Below are 14,918 nucleotides of genomic sequence, written 5' to 3' on the forward strand. Positions count from 1 at the left end.
GAACTATCCCATAATGTATTTAACGATGGAGATTTATTAATATTTGTAAGATCTACTAAAAAAAGTAGTAGATTATATATGTATTGATAAATCTTTACCCTTAACTGTATCTTGGGTAAGTGTGCGTATAGATTGCATCTCACTCACGTCCCAATTCTTTTGTGTGTATCGACGACATCAAAGTTATAACTTGATCGATGCGCAATATTCGCCAATCGAAGTTTTTATATAATTAAGTTTCTATATTTTATTATTTTTATGTACATCTCATCTATATTTGGTGATAATCTAAAAAAAAATTGTGGTCAAGAAAAGTTTAAGATGAGAACACAATTTTCTGTTCTGCAGTTTGTTTTGCCGAATAAAATCTACTGCTCGTTAGTTGTAGAAGTACAAGTTTGAAAAATGGTCAATTTATCCATTGAAGCATCTAAAAATGTAGCTTGGCCAAAAAATAAATAAATCAATCAAATAATGCATGGATCAAAATTTGATCTCGAATAATTGCTTATTTCATGTTGGTTTACTGACTAGCTACATTTTGAGTGTTTACATGTCCTGTGGAGGTTCTCATGTCATGGAGTTTTTAGGTTTATGGCTCATCCTGTTGAGTCAATCTTTTTTATGACGTGAGGATCTGCAGTCGCTACTCTTCAGCGTACACTGAGTAAACCTCCAGACTAATGTAGTTGACTGCAAATCACGCTAATCAAGTAAATCACACTAGGCAAGTCATGTGTGACATACTCAAAGTTGAGATGACAGAAGTTGAAAGAGATTGAATTCTAACATCTTGACAGAGTTCAATATAATAGTGTACGTGCAAACCACACTAGCAATGTAGCAGCACGCAAACAACGCTAAAAATGTAAATCACACTGGACAAATAGTTTGCGACATGCTCGTCTGTGAAAATGTTGATAGGAATAATCAAACTTTTAACCAGTAGTTAATCGTTAACCTACTCCACTTTGGATACCCTTGGAACTCGGCACCACTCTTGTTGGTAATTCGGATGGTTCTTCTTGAAAATTTTGGGTTCAAATCGAGCTTCCCATCATGGATTCCACGTCGATTGAGTACCCCCGGTCAATTATATTATGAACAATATTGATCCGACCAACGTAATAGAAATATAATACAATTTTTTTTTTTTTTTTTACTTTGGGAACCCGCCGCTTTTATTTTTGGTGTGCTTCGCATAAATCCAAAAGGTCAACGTAGTAGTCTACAAATCACGCTAATCAAGTAAACCATACTGAGCAAGTTATGTGTAACATTGACAAAAGCGAAAAAAGATTGAACTCAAACCTCTTGACAGAACTCACCATACATTTTCATCCAAGTTAAGCACAAAATGTACATGGTTGATCACTCGAGAATACAGATCACAAAGCCAAAATAGAGGTCGAATTAAAAGACATGTTGTGGGTTCGCTAAATTTGGTAAGAACTCAGAAAAAGTGGATTCCATCCAGAAGCAAGCTATCAAATTATTTATGTGTACAGACAGACAACTATATACATAAATTATGGACTCGAAAATTACTTGATTAAGCACTTTTTGGCGTGAGCGATAAGATTTAGGGCAAAAACTTGTGTGAGACGGTTTCACGGGTCGTATTTGTGAGACGCATATCTTATTTGGGTCATCCATTAAAAAGTTTTACTTTTTATGGTAAGAGTATTATTTTTTATTGTGAATATGGGTAGGGTTGACGGTCTCACATGAGACTCACTCAACATTTAGTATTATCGTATCATGATATGTTTGATTCAAGTTTTAGGATAATCAAAGTTTTAAAAAAAAATAACTATGTTATCTGTATCTTTCAATTATAAGCTTATAAATGCATTTAAAAAATACCATCATGTAACTCGTACTGTGTAGATGAATATGTCGATATATCATCAAATGATTTCGAAACTATGATCTCCAACATAATTTTTTTTATAAATTAAATTTGTTTTTTTACATCAAATTAATTTAGCAGGATAAAATTAAACAAAGTAAACCAAATGATAATTTGGAAATTGCGAAAATAAATATAAAAAACATGTATTTTCCATGCTAGCTGTTTTATTTACATTCATTGGAGAATAATAATTCTAATCGATCATCAGCCCGTCACCTTCTAATTCTATTCAACGAACAACGGACTTCAAAACTTGCATCAATAATTTTCAGGTACGAAAATTTTGTTGTTTAATTCATTATTCTGTTTTTTCATTAAAGCACAACTCACTACAAAAAAAAAATGGTATCAACGACGGTTTTTCCGTTGCTAATATGGATCTTAAAACCGTTCGAAAATCCACGGTCGCCTTCCTATTGTGACCGTTTTTCAATTGAAAAACCGTCGAAGCCATCGCTAATTAGCGACGGTTTTGAACAGATAATCCGTCGCTAATTTGCGACGGTTTTGAGTACTGATGATTGATATGAATTTTATTTTTTTACGTGATTTTTTTCTTGTATCGTGGAATTTTATAGTTTTTTTTTGTTAAAAAAATTAATTATTGGGAATTTGAGTGTTCGAATATTAAACACGTACAACTCTGATTTTCTTTAAAAATTCGATTCATTACAAACAACACCAATGGCTAATCCCCAATAGTTAGTATTGTCCCGTTATTTTAAAAGTAGAAAAATATTATATTTAATTTTTTTTATTAGATATAGTGGATAAAGAATAGTACAAAATAAGTTATCAAGATATCAAAAAAAACAAAAACAAAACAAAACAAAGAGCAAATGTTGATATTCTTGAAAATGTTTTACATGAAAATATGAATCAATTAAGGGAATTTGATTCTTTCGAATATTGATGATCCAAGGGGCCTTTAGTTGAACGAGGTCCAAATAGTGATAATACTACTGTGTTTTTCAAAGACAAATTCGATAGACATTTTGATATATTACATTACAAACTGTTACTACCAAATGGAGATATAATCAATAGAGGAAAACAAATTTGACACAATCTGAGGATCGATTTTTTAAACTCGATTCAAACCCATAAAATGTCGTATCTGAATTTGATTGAAAGAGTTTGGTTTCTCGTGATTGAACTTTATTAAATTTTTCTCGTTGCATTTCAATTGAGTTTTACTCATAAAGTTAATCGTGTTGATTTTGTTTTTATAGCTCATGGCTGTGGTATGTTCTTAAATCTTAATTTAATGATGACTAGGGTCATGATAGAGTCGAACTATTGATCGTTGTTTGCATATTGATTTAAATCGTGTTTTGATTTATTTCATGTTATTGATTGATATTCACTTGAATTTATTACATTTAATTTGGTCAATTATTTGAATGTATGTTGTTTAATCTGACTCAAAAAAAAAAAGAAGATTAAAATTAGCTTAACAAATATCGTTTAACACATGATTAAATTGATTAGAAATAATATTTTGTTTCAATATGTTATTTTAGACAAAAGCTGGAATTCCTTGGTTGTTAAATGTTTTTTTAAAAATTAAATTTATTATAAATAATTGAACTGTTAAATAAAAACAAAATCGTTAATTCTAGAAATGAGTCAATAATTAATGTAGAAAATTTCATAATGAATGCGAATAATTTTACTTGATCAAATTCAATATATGACAATAATTGATGACAAAAACTTGTGTGAGATGGTCTTCCGAGTCGTATTTTGTGATACGAGTATCTTATTTAAGGTCCTACATGAAAAAATATTATTTTTATAATAAAAATATTACTCTTTATTGTGAATATCGGTAGTTTTGATCCGTCTTACAGGATAAAGACTCGTGGGACGTCTCACAAAAGACCTACTCATAATTGATAGTTTTGTATCTATATGTTCCCTGTAATTTTGTTGAAATTTGAATTGCCCTTAAATTAAACTTTATTTTATCACTTTTGTTTATTAAATTACATTATTTACTTTAGAATAATTTAGTTCATCTTAGTTGGTAAATCATACGCGATCTTCACTTCTTTTATCATTTGACTTGGTCCATTTGTGATAATTCTCAACTGAAATCGTCCACAGACTTGCTTGAACTCGATCATGTCATGTGTATACTTGTCAAAACTCGACGGAGGAACCAGCTTTGTTGAGGAAACGATCTATATGAAAGGGCTGTTTTGTTGGCTTGGAAAGTTGGGGAAAGTTTTGGTAATTGGCAGTAATAAAAAGAAAAAAAAAAGATGTTTGGACAAGATCCAATCAGGAATGCTTCGGTGTGCCGGTAGTGGAAACATAGTTTACGTTTGGCCACGTGGCCTCGAGTTTTTCCTAGATTTTGCTAGGAATAACGAATTTTGGTATCAGACAGGGGAATACCCGCCGCCTCTTTTCGTTCGAAAACAGTGGTTGCCACCATACGCCTCATCTTTCATTAACATGAAAAAGAATGAAAGGCTAAATAATTGAGGGAGAAACTAAAAGAACAGGAAAAGAAAGCATCACCTTTTCTTCATTTCCTCTCGCCAGGTATAATTTTTTTTTGCTGAATGTTGAGGATTTGTTCTTTTGACTTTTATCCATTAATCTCTGCGAGATTCAGAGATCTGCTTAGGCATCTCTCTATTTTGACAGACCCGATTCATTTTACTCAGTTTGTTGTTATGATTATATTTATGTAGCTGCCCGTTTGTCAAAAATGAGATTTTTTTTAGAAAAAAAGAGGCTGTGATGCAGTTTTTTGGTTCGTGTTTTGCAGGTGAATAAAGTGACGTTGGAAGTTGCTAGTATTTGGGGATTTTTTATTTTGTTTTTCGAAACATAAATATGAGTTTCACTTTGTGTTCACCTTCATCTGAGATCTCATTATCTTGTCGTGAGAACATTTCCCGAAACAAGAATTTGAATTCTTTTCTTTCTAGTGCTTTTAATAGAGTTGGTGATTTGGATAAGAATGGCAATTTTCAAATACAGAAGGGAGTTCTGAAAAAAGCCATAGTTAAGAGCCATTTAATTCCTGGGAGCTTGGAAGGATCGAATTTAGCAAGGAAGCGGCTGCACGAACCGTCTTCGAAGTTGAATTTGTTAAGAACCTTGTTGATTGATAATTATGACAGTTACACCTATAATATTTTCCAGGAGCTCTCCATCATCAATGGATGTAAGCTTTACTTAGTTTTCTTTGTCATGCAGTTTTTGGAATGTTTTTAGTTGTCTGGTAGCATCCATTAGTTATAGAGGCATTTCTCGCATATTCTGGGAAGGATACAAAGGAATTCGCCAATGAACCCACGTGAGATGTGTGACAGATTGAAGGTGCGGACATAGAGATGAAGATAAGGGAGTGGGGTGAAGTTGAACAATCAAATTTCAATTGTAATATTGCTAACTAACGTTTGTTGCTTTATTGGCACGATTAATATATATTTAAGTTGTTGATTTGAAGCAAGAACTTGTTTTCGTAGGTAATTTATGATGAATGGCAAATTTCTTAATTATAGCGAATTCTGTGGAAAATCTTCTTCATTGAAGGCTCGTTGATATTTTTTTTTACATATTTATGAGTGGATCGGTAACTATAACTTGGAAACAATGGGAATCAATTTATAGCGGTGTTACCTCAAATTTGGTGATTGTTGAGGATTGGTATCTAATTTCCCGCACCAAGATGTTGATTATGGGCATCTGTGTGTATAATTTGTTGGGCATAATAAAGTTTAGATTTTACATGGAGAATGCTTCTGCCTTGTCCTTGCAAGAGATGTGAAAAAAGGGGCTGAAAGATGGATAATTATAGTCGATTTCAGTAATTTTCTAGTCTTTTGCTCATATTTATTAGTCTTGTTGTTCTTGTTTGTTGGCAGCCTCTAATTTTACTTTGTGAAGACGTTATTTTTCACAATTTATTCGGAACAAAGTTGATCTGAGCTTTGTTTCTGTATTTATACAATATTAATTTGGGGTTTTACCCCTGTATAATCTCAATGGCAAAGCAACTATCATGGACTTATTTCAACTTCCAGAAACACCATGTTGTGAACTTTCTTTATAAGAAGCAATAATCGGTTTCAATCTTCAAGCACTGATATATGTATAACAAATAAGTCATTATATAAACTGCCCCATTCGTGGCATTCATATTTCTGGGTAACCATCCAATTCTTGTTAGTTCCATCTTTTATTTCTCTTATCATTGTCAAAATTTTCAAATAAAGCTTTCATTAATTGTTAGGCTTTCCTCCCGGTTTCTGTTAGTGGTCCAGGTTCTCTTTTTGATCAATTTGAATCAGAAAAGAATGAATTGGATAATATACCCATGTTCTTGTTTGTATCCATTTCATTGATGGATGCCTTTCGATGGGGAAACAATGTTTTTAACTATAATTTTTTGTCTTGAAACTGTACCAGTGTCTCCAGTGGTGATTCATAATGATGAATGGTCTTGGGAAGAGCTTCATCATTTTCTATATGAAAAAATGGCATTTGACAATATTGTGATATCTCCTGGTCCTGGTTCTCCGGCATGTGCTGCTGACATAGGTTAGATAAAAAAAATATGCGACCATTTTACTCACTTTTAGAATACTACTTGACTTTACATTATGTTCAATATGATTATCTTCCAAAATGTGTCCTTTGGTGAAGTGGAACTTGAACAATCCTGAGCATGTATGTACATTTTTCTGGACACACATCTTTCCAGACACATGCTGTCAGATAGTATTACCCGAGCACTGTTTCAGAATGAAAGAGGCTAAATACACATGGAAGCCATGGTTTTGTGATAGCAAAGTGAGGCTGAGATTTAGAAAAACTCAGAGATTCACTGATAGAACTCATTTGCCGAAGTAAAAAATTTAACTAGTCTGTTTCTTTTCTAACGAGAATTATAGTGGTACTTTTATGCTTAAAAGCTTATGAAAGAATTTTATTTGGTGCTAAAGTTAGGTTTATGAAAACTGTGTCCAGCTGACTTAAACCTCTTTCCTTGTTGAGAATGAGAAGGAAATTTATTGGTGCAACATCAGGTCCAAAAAGGAAAGAGGCTGTTTCTTGCTTTCAATAATTTCACCTTGTACAGTTGAACAAACTGTTAATAGTTTACCGTTAACTTTTTGCCTTCTATTATGTAACTAAAACATGCCACAATTTGTTTGTTATTCAAGTGGGTCATGGCTATCGTAATATTTCAGGGATATGCCTAAGGCTCCTGCTTGAAGGCAGTGACATCCCCATCTTAGGTGTTTGCCTAGGCCATCAGGTATGTTTACACTGTTCACCATTCCTTTGCGTGTTAGTTATTACCAGATTCTTTGATTCACACAACTTATGTTTCTTGTGAACGATTGTCCTTTCTTTCCTTCAAAGTTCAAATTTTACTTCGGTCGATTTGACATCTATTAGGTCCTGTTGAGATTAGGTCCTATTGAATAATGTTCTGTGGAGGGAAAATGTCTCCAATCTTATTCACCCTTAACTTGTGTCTGTACAATTGTGGGCTTTTATATACAAGAAGAAGAAACACGTTATAGCATCTAACACTTTCATGCATATCAACTAACACCTATACCAACTAACACTCCCCCTCAAGATTGGTGGAGATTTAAAACACCAATCTTGGACATCAAGTAGGTGTGCTGATCCTTGCCCAAGCTCTTGGTGAAAATGTAAGCAAGCGGATATCTGGTAGGAACACAAGAAGTCTTGAGCAACTTAGCTTGAATTTTTTCCCGTATCAAATGGCAATCGATTTTGATATGTTTCGTGCGTTTCGTTATAAAGTGGATTAACAGCAATGTGCATAGCTGCCATGTTGTCACAGTACAAAGTAGCTTGTACTGTAATGGACGCACCCATATCTCGAAGCGATCATGTAATCCATTCAATCTCACAGGAGGTGATTGTCATTGCCATGTACTCGGCTTCAGCAGATTATCGCGAAACGATGCTCTGGTTCTTTGTCTTCCAGGACACCAATGAATCGCCTAGCTTCACACAATAACATGTAAGTGATCTTCGAGACATGGGGCAGACAGCCCAATCTGAGTCGCAATATGCAGACAAGGAAATATTACTATGAGCAGACAACAAGATACCCAAACCAGGCGTGGATTTTAGATAGCGCACAACTCGAATAGCAGCGTCCATATGTGACTTCTTGGGAGAATATAGGAATTGGCTGAGATTCTGCACCACATAGCAGAGGTCGGGCCTAGTGACAGCGAGGTATATCATTTTCCCACAAGCGAGGTATATCAATTTTCCCACAAGCCTTTTATAACTACTGAATCTGGCAGCAAGAAATCAGCAGCATCTAGTGAAGCTTCTTGTTGAACAACTGAATCAAGTTCATGGCTTGTAAGCCTAAGATTTTGCTCCATAGGTGTAACACACGGCTTGGCACCACTCAAACACATTTCAGAGATTAATTCCAGTGTGTACTTGCGTTGGCATAAATAGATGCCTTCACGAGACCGGGCAATCTCAATTCCTAAAAAATAACGCAACGGCCCTAAATCCTTGAGATGTATTCTGGAATGAAGAAAGATCTTCAGCTCCTTGATAGCGATATCATTATCACCAGTTATTATGATATCATCAACATACACAAGTAGCAAGACTATATAACTAGCAGTGTGTTTGGTAAACAAAGAGTGATCATGTTGCGATTGAACATAATCTGCATCTTTCATAATGCTGGAAAACTTGTGGTTCCATGGTCTTGAAGCCTGTTTTAACCCATACAAGGGCTTCCTTAACAAGCAAACCTTTGACTCCCCATGTCTGCTATAGCCCAATGGCATATCCATATATACTTCCTCATCTAAATCTCCTTGAAGAAAGGCATTACATGAATAATATATTATTTGAGGGTTTGGAATCATAGTAAAACTTGGGAGCTAAATGGATCAGCTGGAAAATTATATTAAAAGATAAGCAGGATTCTGGAAAGTCCTGCAATTTTTAGCTGAATTAAATGATTTATCTAGTTTTTTTTAAGTTCTGTTTTATGGTTTGAAGTTTGCTGCAGTTTTATCTGTGACCTTTTATTCTACTTTTTGAATACCCAATGCCTTGGGGATGTTCTTTGCCGTGACGAATTCGCTTTATGCATTTTTTTTGTTATCCTATGTTTTGTTGTTCAACCGAAGTACATATTACAGGCTTTAGGTTTCGTGCATGGTGCTGATGTCGTCCATGCTCCTGAACCTATTCATGGACGATTGAGGTTAAATATCCTAGTTTCTTTTTGTGTGGATATATTTCTATCTATATAGCTGTATTTGGATTGCTAAGGAGTTTTGCCGTGGATTCCTCTGTTCATAGACATTGTTATATAATACATTGTTATATAATATGAGGTGATGCAAGCAAAAATATCTATGGATCAAAATTGTTTTTCGCCTTCCAACTCACAGAGCTGATCCATATTATACATCCTCATCTTTCTTGTGATTTGTTTCGGTTGGTTAGTCATAAATTTACCTCTTTTTTATTTGATTTTTTCACACCCTTACAGTGATATTGAACACAATGGTTGTCAATTGTTCCATGGGATTCCTTCTGGCCTAAATTCTGGATTCAAGGTTGGCATCACTGCACTTGAGATTAGATTATCATACCCTCATATATATGCATGATTGCTTCTTCAAATTGTTTATTTCAAATCAAAAAAGAGCGTGCTCCGAAATAACGAGGTCACCAGATTACTTGAGCAGTGGTAGCCGCACTTTGTTTGTATTGCATGATATATCTAGTATTGTAGACAGGTTTGTTAGTGAGTCGAAGTTGACTAAAAAAATTGAGCTCAAAAGAAGGAGCTTGGTTTTGAGCCAGCTCACAAGCTTGAATTGGTGTGTAAAAATTTGTTCATGAACTGTTGCAAGCTGAGATCACGAGTTTGGCTCATGGGCTCGAGCGCATGAACTTGAGCTTTAAATATATTAAAAAGTAATGCTTACTATCATTAAATTTTTTTTTTGGAGTTTTTGATCCGGCTCGAACTCAAGCTCGATTGAGTTCAAATTGAGCCTGCTCATCAGCCTCACAAGCCAATTGAGTCGCTTTACACCCCTAATTCTAACTCACTTTGAGTTATTTCCTATGGTTGATATTTCCTACGGTTTGACTAGGCCTTACTAATTGAGTGCATTAGGAAAGCCGAGGGAAAAAACTTGAGATTGGTTTGCTTGTGTGCTTGGCCATTTAGAAAGACAATAGGAGCTGAAGCCTTGTCCTGTTCCAGATGCTTTTCCAGCTCTCTCTTTCTTTGTGCCTACTATTCCTTGTCTTCTCGTGTTTTTCGCATCTTAACGGTATTTCTCAATGTACATTTTCATTTCTTTTGCATTTTTGCAATGAAATGGTTTGGTATCCATTATATGAATTTCAGAGGGAATTTTGCTTGGATAATCCAGAACCTGGATAGAGGATATTATGAAGTCTACTCCAAAAATATCCTTTTAACTCTTATCTGTAACTAGAGACGTGTTTTTGATATTTTTATCGTTGCTGCCATCTATAAAGAACAAAGGAGATTTCATTTGAATGCTTTCTGTGCTGACTGGAAGCAGGTGGTTCGGTATCACTCCCTTGTTGTCGACCAAAGATCACTTCCAAAAGAACTCATACCTATTGCATGGGCCTCGTCCTCTGACACAATTCCATTTCTCGGAATTCAGAACTCCAATGATTTTGATAGGACCGGTGGACTCCAAAGTTTCCACTAAGTTTTTTTTGACAAGATCGGAGAAAAGATTGCGATGGCATTCATTGAGCTCCGAGGAGTTACAGAGTAGAAAGATACTCATGGGCATCATGCACTTACACAGGCCTCATTATGGCTTACAGGTTGGCATTTGCCCCGAATGCAAGTGAAATAAAGTTGTATTACTTTTGGTTAATATTTAGTTTTGTGTCGTCCCTCTCCAGTTTCATCCAGAGAGCATCGCTACTTGTCATGGGCGGCAAATATTCCAAAATTTTGCTGCAATCACCAAGGACTATTGGTTTAGATTGAAATCATCCCCAAATAGCAGAAGGAATGTTAAATATGCTGGTAAGTTACTTCAAAATAAGATTATTGTTAACTTTTGACTTTTTTTTTTTAGATTAGTTTTAATTTTTTCTCATCTGAATAGATATGATTTGGAATTTCTCACACCTGTTCATACATGTATTTTAGTAGCACGGTCTTTCAGTCACTCTGAGCGGTGACCTTTACTTAGCATGCATGCAGGTGCCTAACGAGACTCAATTTTTCCAAGATGTTTCGAGAAGCAAGCATTCGGTGAATGGATTCAGTAATGAGAAACCTGCAAGCATGCATAACATGATGAACCTATCGCATTCACCAAAAACTGTAAAGTATTTGAAATTGAAATGGAGAAAACTTGAATGCCCTGTGAGCCAAGTCGGTGGAGACAAAAACATGTTCTGCGAGCTGTTTGGTGATTGCGAGGCTGGAAATACCTTTTGGCTGGATAGTTCCTCAACAGAAATGGTTTTCTTCTAAATATTTTTTATTTTCCATTTTACTTTTGGTTGCCTGCTTGATCCTCATTGAATGCTCTGTCGTTTGAACCATTTATATTTCTACTGCTGTGTTTTTGGAGATACAGTTAAGGATGTCGTTTGGAATTTTACCTTTTCTCCCTTTATTCTTTTGTATGATTTCCACTTCTCTATAAGGTGTTTACTTTTTTCTCATTTACTTTTATTCATTGAGATAGAGAGTAAAGATATTTTTGGTGATTTGAAGTTATTCCCTCATTTCTAGTTCCTTAATGCATATTGCTTACATGGATCGAAATAATCCATATTTTACCATTTGTTTTGGATATAGTTTACATGCTGTTTTGCCTCACTATATTATTAGCTTATGATGAACCCTCATATTTATAGAGCAGGGCTCGCTTTTCGTTTATGGGGGGTAAAGGTGGGCCACTTTGGAGACAATTGACATTTACATTATTGAGCAAGAGGTTAGAACATAAACATGCAGTTAGCATCAATGATTCTTAGAGACTTTATTTTATAGTCCGAATGAATCATATTAATGATGTGTTCCTTCACGTGAAACTATGCATGCGACTACCTCTTTCAGCGATGTTTCGTGTAAATGTGGAGGCAGCCTGTTAATTGAAGATGCTGAGGGCTGTACTTCAACTTCCTTTCTGGAAGATGGATTTTTTGACTTTTTGAATAAGGTAATGTATGGAAATACGATCATAACTTATTAACATGTTAAAATGTATCAACTTGGCCCAGAAGATGGCTGTAAGGTAATGTATGGAAATATGATCGTAACTAATTATAATTATCATGTTAAAATGTATCAACATGGCCCAGAAGATGTCTATAATGTATAAATATATCAGTCTTATACGCCAGTTCTTCCTTCCATGATCCTCCTCTTTCTTTTTCTGGTAGGATGATTATTAGAGATATTTTTTAGAAAATTACTAATGCATTTTCATGCCCATGCTTCAGGAGCTCCAGTCATTCTGCTATGATGCATCAGATTATGAAGGATTACCTTTTGATTTTTATGGCGGTTATGTTGGTTACATTGGGTACATTATAGCTCTCTCATGTTTGGTATCCATTGTTGTTTATATCTTTCTTTATGTCATCTGATTTAAGGTGTTGAATTTTATCATTGAGATTGGGAAGTAGGCATGAAATATGTTGGTTGTTTCTATATGAATCAGGATTCGTGAAGTGAAAATGTAGATAAAATGAAGTTAATATATTGGGATCAGAAGCCAGTTTAAATTATTTTTGCTTTGTCAAAAGTTAAGGTGCCACAGATTGTTTTATTATGATAGATTTTCCAAACAATTTTACATACATTGAATTTCTTGGTCACTATGCTGTGGTCGTCCTTCCCTGTTTTCGCCATTGAAGCCATTTAGATTTGTAATATCATGATTTCCCCAATGCAGGTCTGCTTTTGTTCCGTTTGCTATAATCTGATTCTGTTAAAAGAAAGGACCCTTTTAATTAGTTATTTTTCATTTTTTTTTTCAAATTTTCTTCTGATACTCTTGAATGCAGGTATGATCTTAAAGTTGAATGTGGTGTTTCATCTAATCATCATAAGTCAAGTGCCCCTGATGCCTGCCTTTTTTTCGCGGACAATCTTGTGGTGGTGGATCACCTGCATGATGATATTTATATCACATCCATACTTGACAACGACACTACCAAAACCCTATGGCTTGATGAGGTCGAACGGAAGCTTCTCGATATGAAAGTTCGTCTATTAAGAAAGTCTTCATCATTTTTATCTCAAGTTTCTACTAATGCCTCGTTTGGAGAGACTTTTTCAGCCGAGAAATCAAGGGAGCAATACATGGAAGACATAGAGAAATGCCAGAAACTTATTAGAAATGGAGAAAGCTATGAGTTATGTCTTACTACACAGATGACTAAGAAAGTGGGGGAAATAAATTCTCTGGGACTTTACCCCAATCTTCGAGAAAAAAATCCTGCCCCATATTCTGCCTGGCTCAATTTTCCAAAAGAAAATTTGTGTGTATGCTGTTCATCACCTGAGAGGTTCCTAAGGTTGGATAGAAATGGTGTTTTAGAAGCGAAACCGATTAAAGGTACCATAGCTCGTGGCCCATCAAAGGGGGAAGACGAGTTGAACAGATTAAAATTGCAGTACAGGTACTGAAACGGGGTGATTTATTTAGAAAATGCCTTTATATTTTTGTTGCAGGACATAATATTTTTGGATAAAATGACTATTACGGTTTCTAAAGTTCATTGTTTGTGTCACTTTTGTTCTAAACTAAGAAGTGTTCCTCAGTAGTTCCTACACAATGTTTGTACATGATCCCATTTTCCAGCCAAAAAATGGTTGGAAAGAAGTCTAGCGTGACATGCGAATTTTATGAAGGGTGAAATGGTCCTTCGTGTTGATATTTATTTCTTTGATTTAGTGTATACAAGGGATAAATAAATAAGCATTTCTTTTCTTCTTCTTTTTTTGTGAGCATCTCCCTTTTTTCACAACTTATCTGTGTCTACAGTGAAAAAGATCAAGCCGAAAATTTTATGATTGTTGACCTTCTAAGGAATGACCTTGGACGCATCTGTGAGCCAGGTTCGGTTCACGTGCCTCATCTTATGGACATCGAGTCATATTCTACTGTTCACACTATGGTAAGCACAGTACGAGGCAAGAAACAATCGAATGTCAGTGCTGTCGAGTGTGTTAGAGCTGCTTTTCCTGGCGGCTCAATGACAGGTGCACCAAAGTTAAGATCAATGGAAATTCTCGACTCTCTTGAAAGTTGTTCCAGAGGCATTTATTCTGGATGCATCGGGTATTTCTCTTATAACCAGACCTTTGATCTCAATATTGTCATCAGAACTGTAGTCTTACACAAAGGCGAGGCTTCCATTGGAGCTGGCGGTGCCATTACAGCTCTTTCGAATCCCATGGACGAGTACGAAGAAATGCTATTGAAAACCAAAGCACCAACCAATTCTGTGATCGATTATCAGATATCAACCTCTAATACTTCTCCAGTTGAATTCTAGATCAAGCATACCAATACATTCAAACCAAACAAATATAGTCTTAATTTGGAGTCTCTTTTAGTTTGCAAAGGTGTATTTTAGAGAATAAGATAAGTCACATTCCATGGGGCATTATTCTTTCTCAGCATAAGGGGTGGAAGTGGGAATCCAGTCGTGGATCGGCATTCTCGCCCCCGTCTTGCTGATTTATATTATTGCAGTGTAGAATCTAGCATTGATTATGATAAGCAAGCTAAAAAGCTTGATCAGAGTTGCTGAGATGGTGTGTTTTGAAGGATTTGGTTCATTTCCTGTGACATGTCAACTGTACTCATTAGTAGTATTCTTCATTCCTATTTCTAACACAAGACTACTTGGTTGGGTATAAGCAAAGTTTCACCTTAACGTCGGTTCTGAAACTAAAATTATCGATATTAGAATAGTT

General features: G+C 35.1%; 1 protein-coding gene across 1 annotated transcript; it reads left to right on the forward strand.

Annotated features, from left to right (window-relative positions):
- The first annotated feature begins 3,974 nt into the window (after positions 1-3,974).
- Positions 3,975-14,880, forward strand: LOC140820934 (aminodeoxychorismate synthase, chloroplastic-like). The gene is given in 15 exon segments (XM_073181323.1): positions 3,975-4,468; positions 4,698-5,099; positions 6,347-6,478; positions 7,132-7,199; positions 9,103-9,167; positions 9,459-9,525; positions 10,513-10,599; positions 10,601-10,789; positions 10,871-10,997; positions 11,167-11,441; positions 11,843-11,922; positions 12,045-12,147; positions 12,431-12,513; positions 12,998-13,615; positions 13,981-14,880. Coding segments are annotated over 14 exon segments (2,742 nt in total). The 5' UTR covers positions 3,975-4,468; positions 4,698-4,765; the 3' UTR covers positions 14,495-14,880.
- Positions 14,881-14,918: the final 38 nt, after the last annotated feature.

The sequence above is a fragment of the Primulina eburnea genome, chromosome 2, assembly GCF_022965805.1.
Source record: "Primulina eburnea isolate SZY01 chromosome 2, ASM2296580v1, whole genome shotgun sequence".
NCBI lineage: Eukaryota > Viridiplantae > Streptophyta > Magnoliopsida > Lamiales > Gesneriaceae > Primulina > Primulina eburnea.